The sequence below is a fragment of the Cicer arietinum genome, chromosome 6, assembly GCF_000331145.2.
Source record: "Cicer arietinum cultivar CDC Frontier isolate Library 1 chromosome 6, Cicar.CDCFrontier_v2.0, whole genome shotgun sequence".
NCBI classification, from domain to species: Eukaryota; Viridiplantae; Streptophyta; class Magnoliopsida; order Fabales; family Fabaceae; genus Cicer; species Cicer arietinum.
In genome coordinates, this window is record NC_021165.2 from 59,166,858 (window position 1) to 59,186,304 (window position 19,447).

The 19,447-nt window shown below is 26.8% G+C and overlaps 1 protein-coding gene across 1 annotated transcript; it reads left to right on the top strand.

Moving 5' to 3' along the window:
- The first annotated feature begins 6,335 nt into the window (after positions 1–6,335).
- On the top strand, positions 6,336–8,043 carry LOC101501257 (uncharacterized). The gene is made up of 2 exons (XM_004513500.4): positions 6,336–7,014; positions 7,423–8,043. The coding sequence occupies exons 1-2, from the start codon at positions 6,814–6,816 to the stop codon at positions 7,858–7,860; spliced, it is 639 nt and encodes a 212-aa protein (XP_004513557.1). The 5' UTR covers positions 6,336–6,813; the 3' UTR covers positions 7,861–8,043.
- The last annotated feature ends 11,404 nt before the right edge of the window (positions 8,044–19,447 follow it).

Genomic DNA, 19,447 nt, shown 5'->3' on the forward strand with positions numbered 1-19,447 from the left:
TTGGTTTGTGTGCAAAATTTCAATTTTCACCTAAACAATCACACTTAACTATAGTAAAAAGAATTTTTAGATATCTTGTTGGTACAATTGATCTTGGTCTTTGGTATAGCAAGGGTTCACATTTTGATCATGTAGCTTATTTTGATGCTAATTATGCTGGAGACAAAATTGAAAGAAAAAAAAACCACAACAGATGCATGTCAATTTCATGGGAAGCCCTCATAAGTTGGTCGTGCAGAAAATAGAACAAAACTGCCTTGTCAACAACTGAAGTTGAATGTCTCAATTTCAAATTGTTGCTCTTAAGTTGTATGGACCAAAAAATCAACTTGAAGACTTTTCTACAAGTTATTCAAATGTTCCAATTTACTGTGATAATACAAGTGCAATAAATTTGTCAAAACATCCTATTTAACATTCAAGATCCAAACATATTGAAATAAAACATCATTTTATTAGAGATCATGTTTAAAACAAAGGTGTTGAATTAATTTTTGTTGACATTGAAAATCAACTTCTTGACAAGTTTACCAAACCTCCGGTGGATGATCGTCTTGATTTCAATAAATAAAATTTGAAAATCATCAAAAATCCAAACAATTTTCTTTACAAAATCTGATCAAAATATTTTGGTCAATAAGAAGAACGTTCTCTTTTTGGCTTAACAATTTCTTGTTCACCACGTAATTTATTTTTTCTTCCTTGGTCTTTTAAAACAGTTCAAAAAGGTTTGAATTTTTCTCTCAATGACACAATGATAATCTATCATTTTCTCCATGAGTTGAAACTAAATCTTCCCTATGTCATTATCCACAACATGGTTGCTTCTACCATGAGAGATTACAAAAAGCTCATTGTCCCTTATGTGATGATGTTCACTAAAATATTTATGCACTTCAAAACACGTTCATATGATGAAGAATTTGTTTTTAAAGTTTCAAAATTTACCTCCAAAATTTACCTCCAAAATTCATCCTACTCACTTCCAAAAGATGTTCCTCAACCTAATCCTAGTGTATCAAAAAGAAAAAGATCTCAAATAAATGTGGTGCTGAACAAAAATGCTCAGAAATTCACAAGTGAGTAAATACCAGAGCGTTCTCCACAACTGTAGAACCTTATTGACTCTCCTAACCAAGAATCAGTTGTTGATTTTGATCTAAACTTTGAGGTTGATCAAGAACCTTAAATTGATTCTACACCAATTCATTTTGGAACCCCAACACCAAACTCCCTAAAGGCCTTTTCAACCAAACATTTCATCAAAGATCAATCCTCAAAATAAGTTTAGTTAGAAAGGGTCTCTCTCGTGTCTCCCATATTCATATCTTTTCCAGGTAGCTTAACCTCTTTATTTGGTTGGAAAAACCACTTCTTTGCCAGCCCTATTTTTGATTCATCTATTCCTTACCTTCCTCAATAATAAACTCAAACTATGACACTCCCAACCATCAGTATCTTTGGTACTTTGGAATCATTATGCCCCTCTACTTCACCACCTCCATTTTCTCCAGAGCGTTCTAGAAAGAAGAAAGACGAAGAATCAAGGCCTCCTAAGAGGTCTAAAATTGAGAAAAATACAACAAAAATAAGAAAAGATATTCCTAGGTTGTTTGAAGCTTTGAAGATTATCCGAACACATCTAACCTACAATATTGTGAAACTTACAATTTTAAGTAATTGAATTATTAATGAAATGTTTCCAAAGTTTGGTCATAATCCACCAACTCCAAATCCACATCCAATCTTCTCTGAGTTATTCAGGCCTTCCACTTCGTGTTTCTTTTTTATGATTCTTCTGCATCAATATCTTTATGAAAGACTTTGATGCTAAATCTTTTGGTCCCCTCTAGTTTTTGAAATGACAAAGGGGGATAAATAAATTAGATGAGAAGTATTTTTGAAACACCTTTTTATGTACTTCTCTTTGAATTTCTATCTTTTAATGCTTTTCTTTGTTGAACTATTTGTATGCAATATCATTCTCGTCATAACATCTTTTGATTAATGAATGAAATATGATATTTTGGTTCAAACTATCTTTGCATGTTTAAAATGTGATATTGGATGCTGAAATTTAGGGGGAGGTTTTAACAAAAACACTTTGATGATTATCATGTTTATGTTGAAGTAAGCATATTCATGCAAGATTACGCGGTCATTTTTCAAGCAATCAAGATTGATTTCATCATTAAATCTGAACTCGTCTCATGTATACATCATGAAAAGAATACACTTTTATGTAGTACAAAATGATATGAAATATTCTTTAAGGGAATGTCAAAATCAGATTGATGATACAATGATACCAGATTGATGACATAATGATTGCATAACATTTTGGTTGTCTTATTAAAAGACAAGAGACAAATGGATCAATATGGAATCACTAAACGCTTGTCCTGGATTGATATAATTTGAACATGGGCTACATAAAAGTAACCAAGCCTCATGAAGTCAAATAGTGAAGGTCCACTTGCAAAAAACTCATGCAGATTAATCTGCAATTTTGATCTCCAAATTTGATTAGCTAAAAACAAGTATCAAACATTCTAGTACACTGCAAAATACGCTATTGACATCATATATACACATGCTTCTAACTAAACTCTATCCAAATGGATATGTTCAGCCTTCGCGCCAGAATTTCCCTTAAAACTTAAAGAAGAGTGTTTTGGGTTTGAAGAAGAACATTATGGGTTTTAAAAAGAACATTATATATGCACATACTTGCAAATAAGAAGGTTGTTTCAAATAAAGCAATTGACAGTTGGGAAGACTGTCCAACGGCTATATATAGATTAAACTGAATATTTTAAGCCTTTCTTCATCATTAAAACAGAGATCAATTAGAAGATGAAGGAAAAAGCTCAATGAACAACCTATTACATTTGTTCATCTAAAAGTTCAAGTTGTGAAACTTTTCTCTCTAACAAAACTCCAAGATCTATTAACTCTATTTGTGGATCATTCTTTTTGAGTTATTGCTATTTGTAAATTTCAAACAAAGAGTTTTGTGGGTTGCAACATATTTTACCATACACATTATTTGTAACTCAATTATATCTTGTATGTTAGATATATTGGGCTGTGACAATCCTTTCTAGTTTGAAAGGTAATTGTAAAAATCATTTATGGAGTGAATGGTGGATGTGAAAAATACATGTCTGGATTGAAAGGTGAAAGTTGTATTTGACCAAGTGTGATCATGAAAGAAAATGCAAAGGCAAAATGTTATGTTGTTAAGCATATTAGTGGAAATCTCACAGATTGTGAGGACTGGATGTATCCTGGATTGGATGAACAAGTAGACTTCTCTTATGTGGTCTTCTTTTCCCTTCTCTTTTATTTAGTAAGTATTCACAAATCATACATCACTTGATATTCCACCTAGTTACCTTATTTCTTAGTTTAACCCATCCATAATGTTCGAGTTATTTAATCTCATATGGTTAAAATCATTCTTGAGTATATTAAATTCAACGCATGAATTATTTTAGAAAGAGATCACAATTCCAACTCATTTTCTTATGATATTTATTGCTATTTTGTATCACATCATCAACCAAGTGGAAATCATCAACAATTCACCTCATCATCAATGCTAGAATAATAAAAATCCTAATCTATCTCTGGTATGGATCAAACCCAATGTAGGTTAATTTAAATTGAATATTGATAGAGCTCAATCTACTAGTAATTGTGTGTCAATTTATGGGGGACTTCTCTAGGATCATAACAGTCAATTCATCAAGGTTTTTACTGTAAAGTTAGCTCTAGTAGTTCTATTTTTGCAGAAATGTGGTCTCTTTGATGTGGAATTATCTTTGCTTGTGACATTTGTATTCAAAGTGACTTTTGAAACGCACTCCCTATCTCTTTACAATATGACTAAGACATGTCATACCAATTATACTCCACTATGAATTCTCCTACATAAAATATCTTCTATACTTTGAAATATGAATTAGTCTATTTTTGTATCGTTCTCACCAAGAGAAATGAATAAATGTGTTCATATACTATCTCAATGTGGTTTATGTGTTTATTTTACCGTTATTATTGTTAGCACATTGCTCGTTATTTACGATCTCTTCTTATGTATGATATTGGGGATTGTAATTCCCAACTTTCTTTTTAGTTATTAATGAATGTCTCTTTTTTGCTCTAATTGACTATTGATTGTTACCTATTATTGTAAATGCATAATAAAATATAATTAATTTGAAAATGATATACATAATATAATTTGGGGGTAAAATGACACTTATATGAGAAAGAAGAGAGTAACCATCTTTGTCTCTATGATCTTGAATATTTAACTTCATTTAATGATATCTATCCTAAAACAACATTGCCCTTTGTTTTTATATGATTTTTAAAATGTTTAATCTTTTTGTTATACTTTATAAAAGAGTTTTTTTTTTTAAATATTTTCTCATAAAAATTATTTTTTGGAGTTATTGTTTTTAAAAAATTATGATTTCTATTATATTAAAATCTTAAACAATCAATATCTAAGTTATTGAATGTGAAGTTTTTTTTTTTTTAATCTTTAACTAATTTTTTCAATTAAATGCAAAATTAAATATTTGTGTTTACAATCAAGACCAAAAGAAGTACTTTTTGAGGCAAAAATAATATTGATCCTATTGCTTTTTAACCCTTTAGTTCTTAGAGAATATGACTTTAGTAATTCGGAGTTTGATCCGAAGATAAATAAGGTATGACAAAGAACTTTTTTTGCCCGAATTTAAACTTGAGTTCTCACGGATGACATGTCATTAACTAAAGCTCATGAATCACTTGATCAAGCTCAGTCACTTGGTTAACAATAATTTATTCTAACACACTATGATGATCTATCGATTGAATTTTGCATGTGTTCTACCATATTATGGAATCCATGTGAATTTTAATCAATAAAGGAGAATATGTTAGATAGTGTGTTAGAATGTATATTGCTAATATAAATTTAATAGGATCCATATGAATTATAATCACTTGATGAAGCTCAATTCTAAACATGCATTACACACTCTCGCATAATTTATTTAATTTTAATAGACAAATGTTTGTAGTTTGCAATTAGTTATGGGAGAGGAAAGTTATTAGCATCTGAGATCGAATTGTAAACTTTTTTCATAAAACTTCTTTTAATGTTTTAATCTTTATCATTGAACTACATAGTTTAAATCACTCTCACATGACTTTGGATGAAAAAAATTTCCCATATAATAGCTACTAAAAGTAATTTTATTCTAGCCAAATTTTAGGTAAATTTTAAATTTATATCTTTAAACAAGTTCATTATTTTCACATCCAATGTTGGTTGACAACCTTTAACCCCTAAAGACACCTTATTTTACCACCTCCATTATAACATAACAAAAAAAAGTAATTTTACTATTGGCGTTATAATTTACATCATATTATGTCATTATTGATTCCTCCTCCATAACATATCCAACACAATACTATTTTGTGATATACATCGATTGTGCAACAAATATTAGATATGTTAAAGACTTTTCAAACTCTGTTCTTTGAATGAAATAGAATTTCCATACTCATTATTAAACAATTAAGCTCTCTTGTCTTATCAATTTTTTAAAAAAAATTGTTAAAAGAAAATATCTAAGCTTAAATATAATTTTAGTCTTTTATTTTTTAATTAATTTTTGTTTCGATTATTTTTTATTTTAATCATTTATCTTTTATAAGTGGTGTATTTTAATTTTTATCACAATCACAACAAACGTTATAACAATACTAATAATTAAAATCTTTTCCGACAATTGTCAATATGTATTAGTTATAATATTGTTCTAAAAAAATATCTATTTAATCCAATAATAAATTTGTACTTGAAAAAATTATTCTTATATATTATAAAACATATGTAAACTATTTTAAAATGAAATACATATATCATATTTTTACTATATTTTCGTATCATCCTTGTTAAGATTGAACACTTAACTTTATAATTATTCTAATATTTGATCTCAATGGTCCATGACAACAATTATACAGTTATTTAAAAGAATTATGATGAAAATACTAAAATATACCATTTATTAAAGATAAAAAATCAAAATAAATTATTAAAATATATATTAAATAAAAGATAAAAAATGAAAATTATATTTATTCTAATTATCTATCTCTATTATGTATCTTAGGTGACAGCTTACTTATATATCAAGGCTTCTTGAAGTTGGGACAAAACCATCTATACCTTCAAATTTAATGCAAGGCTTAAAGTTCCTAGTTCTCTCCATCTCCTTTATGGTATTTCAAAATCAAATCAATGAAAAAGCCTCTCCTTTTTTTTCTAAATCTCTTTCTCAAAAGAAAAATTATATAAAAATCACATCCTTCAACATGTCTCTCCCACAAAGCACATAAGTGGCCTTCTATCTTTACTCCTCCATACTTTAAACCCTTTCACTAAAGAAAAAGAAGAAAAAAACAAAGACAAAAAAGAAAACCAATAAAAGGTCACTTCACTTAAATAGAGAGACACACACAAGTCCATTACCAAGCCAACAATATATATAACACACACACTAGCTATCAAACCAAAAATCATTGCTTCTTAGTTCTTACACCCAAAACTTCAAAAACTCAAAAACAGAGTTACTCTGTTTTTGTTTTGTAGTCTTTCCTAGCCAACTTTCATTTATACAAAGAAAAAAAAATTATCTAAACTCAGTAACACGTAAAGAAGAATCCTCTAAGTAACACTATTGAACACTCACTCACTACGACCTTGTGATTCCTCTTGAGTTACACTCAGCCATCAACATCATGAGGAACTTTTCAAAGAACAAATTTTTTCTTTGTTTTCGCCCTGTCGTTGATATAGATGCCATGTTAGAATCTAAGGTTTCTTCTCATCGTTCAGAGAAGAAATCTGCGTTGAAATTTTCAGAGAGTTGGATCAAACAACACTCTCCAAAACGTACGGTTTTGAAAGTCATCAAAGCTGTTGTGTTAGAAACGATTTTGGTAAGTCTTAGTTAAATCCTTGTCATGCATATTCTTGTGTTTTAGTATGCAAACTTTCATGTTACACCAAAAAAATTTGTTTTGAAATCAAGACTAAGACTATGGATAGTTTTTAAAAACCATCATTCTCATTTTTTTTATTAATAGAGATTTTAATATTATGAAAATAATAATTTTTTATTTTTTAAAATTGCATTATTCATAAAAAATTGTAATAAATAGATAAAATAGTTGAAATAATTTTTTATAATAAATTATTTAAATAAATGTTTTCATTTGAAAGTTAATTTTTAATTTTATATTTAAAAAATTTATAACATATAGTAAGAATACTATAAAAATCAATGCAAAAGAGTGTTGGCTCATACAAAAAATTAGAGACTAACTTTTAACATCTTTGGGTTGCAGAATAAAAGAGCTCGTTACAGCCTTGATTATTTTGGTGTGTCAAAGAATAATTATTCAACTTATAAAAAAGTATCCAAAGCTTCTCAATCGTCTTTGCCAACTTTAACATCAGAAAGTTCATCTTCTTTAAGCTCAAAAGTATCACAATCAAAGAACATGTCCATCAAAGGGAGACAAAAAGAAGGTAGCAATGAAGGGTCACTAATAGAGAAGCAAAAGAAGTTTGAGTTCTATGCAATGTGTTTGGTTCTCATAAGCTTAGCATTTACAGTGTTTTGGGGGAAGTTGTCTGGTATTATTATGACATCAATATGGCTCTACTTTTTCTCTCTTTGGAACTCACACTATAGCTGTCAAAAGATGTTGCAAAGGAAACATAGACACCAGACACTAATGTACCATGTGAAGAGTATGGAAAATTTGAGAAAATACAACTAATTGAATGTAACTATAGATTTTGGTGTCATAGCCATGTTTGAGATTGATACATATGTGTCAGACACCAGTCTATTTCAACACTACTAAATATATTAATTAATTAGATAGTTAGTTAGAATAATTAATTATACTAGTCAGTTGTTATTCATAATTATATAAGTTTTGAGTATTATTTGATGAACTTGATCAATTATCTTATTATTTAATATGTTTTTCTCTTATTTTATGATTTGTATTTAAAATTGTGATAAACACATTGTCTATAAAACACATAGACTCTTAGATTAGACATATTGCCGTGTTTTATATTAATTTTTATAATTAATTAAATTATTCAATTTATATGTACATTTATATTTTAATAATTTTATTAACGAGTGTCCTTAAAACATTCATTAAGAAATTCATAAAATAAAAAATTTGTCTTGAATGCGTAGACTATTCACAAAAGGGAATGTTTCCGTTGCACCAAGCTAAATAAGAATCTTTGATTGTGGAGAAAAAGATTTGAGGGCTTATTAAGGAAAGTGGCAATATAAGCATCTTCTCTCTCTTCCTTTTTTATGAATCCACCTAATAAATTGTATTAATGCTAATTTAATAATTTTTGTTTGAGGTGTTGGATTGAAGAAAATGATATTAAGCACTCAAAATAAAGTGTTTTATTGTAGATGGTCTAAGACATTAATTAATATTTTTTATAAAAAAAATCAATTAACTTAACATTTTATCTATAAAGTCGAAAAAGGTCAAATTTCAATAAAATAATAGTCGATTTATAATAACACCAGTTATAAATGTGTTCCACCAAAAAAAGTCATGATAAAATGTTGTATGCATATTTACTAAATTGTCCAATACACACAGTACTGTACAGTTAAAAATGGATGAAAAGAGTAATTATGAAATGTCTGCTAGAAGTGAACTACCATAATGAGCATTAAATTTTGACGTGAGAGTTCTCTTTTTCGTGCTTGGGGCTTCTTCCATTCTCTGTACTTCCTCAGACAATGTTTTCTTCCATTCTTTTGTTGTTTTGAAATTTTTTCATTTCATTTGAAATAATAAAGTGTCTAGTAAATGATCTTTAAGCTTTTTAATCAAAAAATCAAATAAAAGATCTTTTGAGTTAAAAAAAAAAACTTTGGCATTCAATGCTTAAAAATAGGTTTTGACATAAGGAATGATTAGACGTTAGCAGTAAATTAAAGTGAATAAAGAAGTATGGGAATTTAGGCATATTGATTTCATGCAGTACAAAGTCCTACCGTCAATTTATGTATAATTATTTTAGTAAAGATTAAACGATTTAAATTTATAATTAATATTTTAGATCTAATAAAGTGAATTAAAACGACCTTAAATTTTAAACTATTCAATTGTAATTGGATGACCAATAATATTTTGACTAGAAATGCATGCAATCCAAATTGAGGAACTCAATGTTTATTTCTCAATTGAGTTGGAATAACTCACAAAAAGACAAAAAGACATGAGAAAAATCATGTTTGGTATTTTGATATTTGAATAAATACAAAATCATTCCCTTCATCTTACAATTTAAATTCATCTCAAATTTAGATTTATTCATTTAATTATTTTCATTAACTGTTTTAATGTTGTCAAATGAGTTGATATAAACTGTTTTTATTTGAAGGATCCGACCACATGAATGAACTAGTTCGGTTCGACCTATTTTATTATTAAGTTTCGATTTATCAAAATTGGTCTGCACGATATGGTATATGTGAACCAATAGTCCGACCCAACTTATTTTTCTTCTAATATTTTTTTTTTAATTTTAATTAAACAAGTTTTAACTAAAATAAAATATTAAAACACCAAAAATGACAAGTCCAAAAATGAAACAAGTTTAAACTAAAATAAAACATTAAAAGACTACAATAAAACAACAAGTTTTAATAAAGTTTTCTTTTCTTTTTTAATTTTGGAATTTTGACTTTTATATTTTTGAACTAGTCCAAAAACGACATTTTTTAAAGTCAATGTAAAAGTAACAATTGAGTGAGTCCAAATTTGAGCATAATTATTTTTATTTATTTATAAATTACAATTTTTTTAGTTTTAGTGGGCAAGCCTATAGGCCACGATCCTATTTTAATGCGGGATAAACAGATTAGACAAAAAAGACTCGTTCATTTTTCGGTAATGTCGGTCTCATAAGGTAATGGATTGAGAACATAATTGAACTCTATGAGATAGAATTTTCCATTGTTCCTCAACTCAATAGCTCTATGGTAGAGCGGTTGGCTTCAAGGTCCGACCTGTACTAACATTTTGACCTATTTGATCCGACCTATTTTGACAACTCTATAAGAAGTGGTTGATTTCACTAGACAGAGTGATCTTTTATTCCGTATACTAATTTAATCAAACAAAATGTTCAAATGATCTCATAAGATTATATCAAATATTGTTTGCACACTTGAACAAACATCATCATATGATAAATTGTTCTTATAATTATCCTTTGTTATCATCAAAATTATTGTGGATCATTTTTCTTTATACCACTTGATTCCAACTTACTAAAATGAATATAATTACACGCAAAGGATTGAATACGAGTAGTGAAAGGTCTAGTACAGGTAGATTGCAGATTAATGAAGTCAAAAGCTTAATAAGCTTTCTTGCAAGCAATATTTCTTTTGTTGACCCTAAGATTCATTATAACAACAATTAACATGAATTTAAAATATATATTGTTGTCTTGAGCAAATTAAGATACACTTAATAGGTTCTTAGATATACTAGAAACATGTAATAAGAAGAAATAAAGGTTAAACAAAATCTTCCAACTCCATTGAAGTGGTTGATTTTGTTGCCAGATCCCCTTCCATCTTTATATTAAAAAAAATTGCATCATATTGTCTTGAATTTCATGGACACCGAAAGTGTCAATCTTTTGGATTTTCAATTCTTTCTTTCATTACCATTACAAACTTGGTGACTCGTATATTTATTGACTTTAAATTTTAGGTGGAGATGTGGTATTAAGGTCTCTTAGATGTTTGTATCGAAAGTCTTCCTAATAGTGTAGTTAAGAGGCGTGTCTTGTTGGTAATAATGACAGTACAAACAAAAGATGTGAGAGATTGAAACTTGAGGGAGAGATTGTTGAGTTAAGTGTTAATCGTTAAGTTTTACATCGAGCGTGAACGAGTGAATACTTATTGTCTTAAGATTTTAGGTGGAGATGCAGTATAAAAGTTTATTAAAGATTCTAGACAATTAGTTAATTGTTGCTCCCGACACTCCCCCAAACTTCTCATTTAATAAAAAAAATAATTACAATAAGTAAAAAAAAAATATTAATAAAATCAAACAAAATACATTTAATAGAAAAAATACATCAAATTTATTGTGGTTGAGTGATGTGTTAAAATAAATATTATTTTAACAACTCTTACCTATTTTGTAGACAAATTAGCAACTTCATTCTATTTTGTTAACAACTCTCTTCTATTTTTCCTCCAAATCTAATAAATAAAATAATAATAATTAATAATAATAATAATAATAATAATAATAAACTATATTATATTAATAAAGTCAAATAAAATATATTAAATTGAAGAAAAAAATATTACATTAAAAAAAATACATCAAATTTTAATTATCAGTTTCTTTTTAGATGTACTACAATTCCACATACAAAGTACGATGAGGATTACGATTAAAATGAGGATGAATCAGAATAACTTCAACTCGTTCAAAGAGTTAGATGAGTTCAACGACAATCTAGATGCCGGAGAAAATTTAGGTGTACGTTAATTAAAATTTGATGTATTTTTTATATGCAATGTCTTTTTTTTTCAATTTAATGTATTTTATTTTATTAATATAATTTAGTTATTATTATTATTATTGTTTATTTATTATTTCAGGAGGAAACATAAGAAAAACTCTAATTTGTCTGTAAAATATGAGAGAGTTGTTAAAATAATACTTATTTATTCTGATACATCTATTCAACTGCATTAACTTTGATGTACATTTTTTATAGTAAATATATTTTGTTTGATTTTATTAAATATAATCTTATTTTTTAATTATGTTTTTCTTATTAAATTAATAATTATTTATTTGTTATAAAATAAATGAATAGTTGCATCCTGAGGATGCAGAGAAAATTATCTTTAAGCTAGTTACAGAGTAAAAAAAAATTTGATATATAAATTTGAATGTAAGGTATAATAAAAAAATTTAAATAAAAAAAGGATCACCTATCTATTCATATTCTTTGCACGGTGGGTTTCATCTTTTCGTTTATAAAATAAAATCTTATTCTATGATTCACTTTAGAATGTTGGCCCAAGGTTTCATGTACAATTAGTTTTATATTGGTTTAATTATTATTTTAGTTATTTTATTTTTATTAATTTACGAAATTGATTTTTTATTTTAAAATATATTAATTTTTTATTTTAATTTTTTAACTAAATAAGAATAAGATGACATGATTTAGAATTATTAGCATTTATGAAATTGAAGAAAAAAACTTTATAAATATTTAACAACTTCAATTTTTTTTTATTTTTATAATTTAATTAACGATATATAAATAACTAATACATTTAGAGGATTTTATATAATAATATTGTATGCCACATTATATCAAATTATTATTTTTTTTAATTTAAAAATATGAATAATAAATTAAAAATGTCAGTTTTTAAAATAGAAAATAATTTTATTAATTAGTGAAAGCATGAAAATCAAAACGAAAATTAAGTTATATATATATATAGAGAGAGAGAGAGAGAGGCATTTTGGAAACATCCACATAGGTTCCCACATATATATTTTTTTATAAAATATTGGTTCCACAGTTTGGTTTGGCAAAACACAAACTTCTTTCTTCGTGTTTTTGGAAAAGATTAAAATATTCTCTAGAAAAGAAAAATTAATGGGGGCCTTGCGATCACTTAATTTATGAAAATGATAAAGAAAGAGAGGAAAAGTAATGGAGAATCATTTTTTATTGTTAAGATGAAAAATACATATTATATATAATATGGAGAAATCTCGTTTCCCTAGTGGAAATGCCTTTTTTTCCCATTCCTTTTTGGCATTACCACTTCATGAAGTTTAGTCTGGATGGTCCAATATGTCTACTTGCTATAATATCGGGGTTTCAAAAAATTGGTATTTTTTTCTTTTCGTTGCAGATTAGTGAATGGTTTTAAATTTATTGGTATGTTAGAATTTATGTTTCAATTTGAGATTTTCTATTTATTTACATTTAAGACGTGTAAGTCTTACAATTAGTTATTTGACGAAAATTGTTGTTTTTTAAAGAAAATTGTTTGTTTTTATTTCTATTATATTTCTTGATCCTTTCGATTAAATAATCAAAACATATTATTACTAAAACTTTTATTTCTTTTAAATAATGATATTTTTCGTATTTCACTTTTTTTCTAAAATAATATTATTTTTATTTGACGATACATATTGTTTGATCAAAAATTGATAATATAAGGGATGAGTGATATAATATTATATATGTCCATGGAATACCCTATGATGTAGATGTTTGTAACACATCCACTCTGGTGGGAAATTCATATTCATGTACGTACAGGATTATGTGATTTAATGAAAAAAATGGTTAGTTATTTTTAACATTTTCCTAAATTATTCAAATAAAATATAAGAAATAAATATAATTTATAAAAGTTATCAACCAGAATGTTCTATAAAATATTTATAGTTAGAGCAAAATTGAAATATTTTAATTTAATTTTTAAATATCTTGATATGTAATCGTAGAGATTAATATTTCAATTAAAGTATAAATGCACAAATGATAATGTCCTCTTTCAAAGGTTTTAATGTTGATGTGTTTTCAAGATTCGTATCCGAACTCGGAATTACAAAGTATTCATATGTTCCACGTGTTTGAAATTAAGTTGGACTCTTGAACATGCAATGAAAAGTTTAATAATAGTCATATTTGATATTTATGGTGTGTTTGGGGATTTTAGGAGGAAATATGAGGAGAGGATTTTGAAAAAAAAAAAAAGGAATGCTGAAGTAGAAAGAATAAAGGGTTACTGGAGTTTTTTTCTTCATGATACAAAATCATTTTAATTTGGAAGAACTCAAAAGTTATATTGGAGGAGGGTTTTGATAAATTCTTTAAATTTAATGTATCTTGTTATAATATTCTCAATATTACAAATCTATTAATGATAAACTTTCATTAACGTTGTCTATAAAAATACTCTCTCAAAAAAAGATTAAAAAATTCTCTATTTGTTCTGTTATTCTCCTCCCTCTAAAATCTTCATCTCCCTCCAAACTCTCAAACAAAACCTTAATAGTGTTGGGTTATAAGAGGAGCCAAAATCACTACGATGATCTTTTAATTAGACTAGCACAATCACACATAAAGTTTGGATACGTCTTGACTTGAAACTTTAGGGAATTGGACATAGGACTATCTTATATCTCTTTTATTTAAATGATTTACAATCAATATGCAACTAATAACCAAATAACTCATAATTTCAAAAAAAATCTTCACCTCAAATGTAAGTCTTTCAACATCACAATACTTGTACCACCGTTACCAACCATCAAGTCATGTTGCCTCATTTATTTACAACGTCAATAAAAGTTTCAATACAAGAATCCATTACATTGGATCCATTGTCGCTGCCCCAATCAGGTCTAACCATTACTCTAATATCACTTATTGAAAAGTTCAAGGAGCACTAAAAACAACAACATGCTAATACCAAAACTTGAAAGAGATTAGAGCACTACATATTCATTCAAAATCAAAAGACAATGGATAAAAATGTGATGTGCAAACTATTTATGTAGTTACTCTTATCATGCTCAATGCTTTAGGCTCACCTAGTGATCTAATCGTGGACACGCTATCAGATTACTTGGGTCTTGTTCAAAATGTTTATGAGAGGTAGTATATTGAGAGTCTCAAATTGAATGCGATATGGTCTGAAAAGTTTATAAGTAGTGGACATTGATCACTTTACAAAAGTGATTGTGTGCGATTGAGTTAAATCTAATTCAAACTCTAAGATAGTATAATGTAGAAGACTTACATTTGAAAAGATTATTGAAAAATCAAGTTTACGTAATTAATCAAGTTAACTAAAAATGAATTAATTAATGAAGAATATATAAGAGTTGTCATTGTCTTTTGATGGTCTCGGTCGTTAGTATATTGTTGCTATTGATGTTCCTTAAACACTCCAATAAATAGTATCAAAGTCGAACGTGGATACTTCATATAGATCTAGATGTAACTAAATTTATCTATAAAATTTATTTTTATTAGTGCAGTGGAGTTGGGCACGTATTTCATTGGTCGGTAAAATGGTGCATGTATAATAATTTTATACATGTAAAAAACTCTTACATGAAGAAGAGATTTTGAAAATTTAAGTTTTGAAGATTATATCACAGTGCTTAAAAATGGGTCAAAACTTAAATAAATGAAAAAATATATTAAAAATATGGATTACTTGGGTCTTGTTCAAAATGTTTATGAGAGGTAGTATATTGAGAGTCTCAAATTGAATGCGATATGGTCTGAAAAGTTTATAAGTAGTGGACATTGATCACTTTACAAAAGTGATTGTGTGCGATTGAGTTAAATCTAATTCAAACTCTAAGATAGTATAATGTAGAAGACTTACATTTGAAAAGATTATTGAAAAATCAAGTTTACGTAATTAATCAAGTTAACTAAAAATGAATTAATTAATGAAGAATATATAAGAGTTGTCATTGTCTTTTGATGGTCTCGGTCGTTAGTATATTGTTGCTATTGATGTTCCTTAAACACTCCAATAAATAGTATCAAAGTCGAACGTGGATACTTCATATAGATCTAGATGTAACTAAATTTATCTATAAAATTTATTTTTATTAGTGCAGTGGAGTTGGGCACGTATTTCATTGGTCGGTAAAATGGTGCATGTATAATAATTTTATACATGTAAAAAACTCTTACATGAAGAAGAGATTTTGAAAATTTAAGTTTTGAAGATTATATCACAGTGCTTAAAAATGGGTCAAAACTTAAATAAATGAAAAAATATATTAAAAATATGTCTCAAATCAATAAATATAATATATATATATATATATATATATATATATATATTCAATTTTTTAAAATTTTAGATAGAGGTATATATCTATTAATATTTGCTCGATTTTATATCCTCGTATTCTTATAACTCTCCGACAAATATACTGACCTAGTATATACAAATTTGTAATTGCAGAAATAAAATAAAATTTGACATTTGAAAATTTGGAACAATTAAGAAGATGCTTTTCAGTATCCTTTCTTTTATTGTGCTAATATTTTCATTATCCTTTCTGGTTAAGATACCGGTATATCTTTTTATGGATTCATTATCCTTCAATTTTTGTTTAAATTCTTTAAATTTATTTTATCTCAATTTAATTTTTCAAGTTATACTATGATTATACTGCTAGTCATTTATCTCAATTTTGACAACAATTAATTCAATTGAAAGTTTTTATCATTCGAAACTCTACCAAATACTGTAGTAATATATTTTTTGACTTTATCTACAATTTAAACATATGTATAGCCTTAAAAATAAAGTAGTAAAAATTTAACCACATAATCAATATTTTAAACTTAATTTATATGAAAAGTAACTCGGACAATTAATTTGTTGCGATATTTCAGTTAGATCTTAATATTTCGAAAAAAAAATTCAAATTTAAGAAACTTCATGTATAATTTAATAATTCTCAAAAACTAACGGTGCAAAAATGAAATTAAAGCAAAAATATGTAGTTTAATTTCCCTATAATTAAACATATTTATCATGCCTTTTTACTTATGATTTTGCTTTTACAAAGTCTCAATAATTATTTAGGTAAACGTTGCTTTCATTTAGCTTAAGTAGAAATGAAGACACTTGTCCTGTTTCGCAAGTCTGTGAACAAAAAGGCTAACTGCATTTTGTGGGAAAATAAAAATATGCAACTTAAAAAGTTGTTGGAGGAATCTCGTCCTTCCAATGAGAATGAAGGAAAATTGGAGGCAATTATAGCTCCAACAACCACCTAATTTTTATTTTATTCTTTTATCACTTTTTGTGAAGATTGATTAAATTGGTATCTAAAAGAATTGTTGGTATAATTGTTTAATTCCTCTTAAAGATTTTTATTTCAGAGTGACTTGTATTTATAGTGAGGATAATAATTGTGTTGATAAATTGATAAATTATGGTTTACATTATAATGAGTTCATTTTGTGAAATTTATCAAATTGTATTAATAAAGGAGAATGTTTCTTTTCGTAAGTGATCTAATCTTCCTAATTTTAGATTATTCTAATTTATTTAATGGTTTTGGCTTAAATCCCATAATTCTTTTGTTTTTTTGTTTTGTTTTTTGTTTTTATATTGAGTAATACTCTTGTCATGCTTCAAATGATTGTTAGCTCTCTTCATGCCAAATTATAGTAAGGTCATTGCATGCACATTTTAAGAAAAATAATTTATTTTTTTAAAAGTAAAAAACATTCATTCAATAACGACTAATTGAAGTATCAAATAATACAAACACAATGTATAAACAACAAAATAAGATAGTAAATCAAAAAATTGAAACTCCTAAATTTGGTAAAATTAAAAAGAATAAATATACAAATAAACTCATAACATCTAAATTAGTAGAATAAAACAAGAAGATGAATAAAATAATTTAAATGATAAAATAATAAAATAAAATAAATATTAAGATTTATATGAAAATCAATTAATCAAATAAAACAAGAAGAAAAAAAAAAACAAATTTGAAAAATGATTTATGGTCCTAAACCCTTCTCTACAATAAATAAGAAGAAGAGAGAAGTAAGTTATTTTAGAGGAGAGTTGTAATAGCAAATTGACCAATAAATTGTTAAAACGTCATTAAAATTATAAATTTTTATTTTGAATATAGTTGTTGAAGTTTAATATCTTTAGTTGACTAGATCGATTAAAATTCAAATAATGATTCCTAAACATCAGTCAATAATGCTAAAAAGGATACGTTCTTAATTGTAAATTTTTCGACAGACTTTTAAATAGGCTTTCAGGCTAGACCAAACATTTAAAAAGGTTAGGTCAGACCGAAAAAAAGTCTATGATAGGCCGTAAGCCAGATTTAGGCCTAAAAAATAAATCGTAGGCCAAACTCAGGCCTTTCAAAGCCTGGTATGGTCTGACCTATTCCAACCCCTAATCATGATGATTTGTTCGCCATCATAGAGTAGTATTTTTTTGTTTATCTATGTTGGTGTGGTGTTTACGAAGACAAATGACTTATTTTATCGATATCAAAATTTTAAGTAAGGGTCTTATAGAGGTTACCACTATATATTGAGTACCCTCTCAACTTTATAAATGATTTGTCAACACATGGTTGAATAGGTTTTGTCAGAGACCATCTATAATCGACATGAGCAAACAACAACAAATATTTTTTAAAAATAGATGACATTAAATAATGTGAATATTACATTATTCTTAACTGTTGTCTAATGGAAGATATTAGTTTGGTTGTTAGAATTAAAGTTTTGATTTTGTTATTTTCCATTAGTTTATGCAATTTGTCCGTGTATTACTAACTTGTTTTCTTAATCTTTATATCTAATTGTATTACTTTTCTTTTAGTAGAAATGCGTGAAGGTTATTTTTCTGTAAAATAAAAAGTTTGCATGAACATAAATAAAGATTAAAAAATGATAAAAGGAAGATAAAATGTTGGAATAATAGGTTGTGTGATGGATTATGTGTATTAAATGCATAGGGCCTATTCTTTATGCAAAAAAATCATTTAATAACAAGTGGACAGATATGGGGTATTAAATGCGTATGAGTTGACAGATATGGGTGTATTAAATGTGTATGAGTGTTTTATAATGGAAGAATAGGTGAATTTTGAGGATTATATAAATGAGAAAATTCATCTATTTAATATTTTAAAGTTTTGAGTGAAGATGCATATGTGTCTAATATAATGATCTTTTGAATTGTCGTTCGACTCAAGAGTAATAATTAACAATGATCAACATATATATCTATTATTAATTCACTAATTTCCATCCAACAAAAAAATCTACTAAAACATAGATTAGGTCTGTTAGACTTTGCAAGATTGATGAGTGGTCGTCAGAAGATAAATATTTATCATCAAACATTTTAATCACAACGTCGTCAATCATTGTTAATATTTCAAGAAATTTTAAATACGGTGAATCACCTATAAATGTTATCCACCTAACCATCGACCTTATTATTTTTAGATGTTAATAAAACCAAATCATTAATGATATATTAATAACCAATAATTGTTTAGTCCAATCTGTCTGAAAATATATGCAAATATGAGTCAAAGAAAGTGAATGTTTAGTTCAAATTTTAAACCACATACATCAACTCACTTTAATAAATTTTTGTTTATATTTTAAGATGGAAGACATATAGAGATAATTAAGGGTTTAATAAATTGTATTCCTAAGTTGCTAGTAATTGAATAGGTATAATTGTTCCAGTAT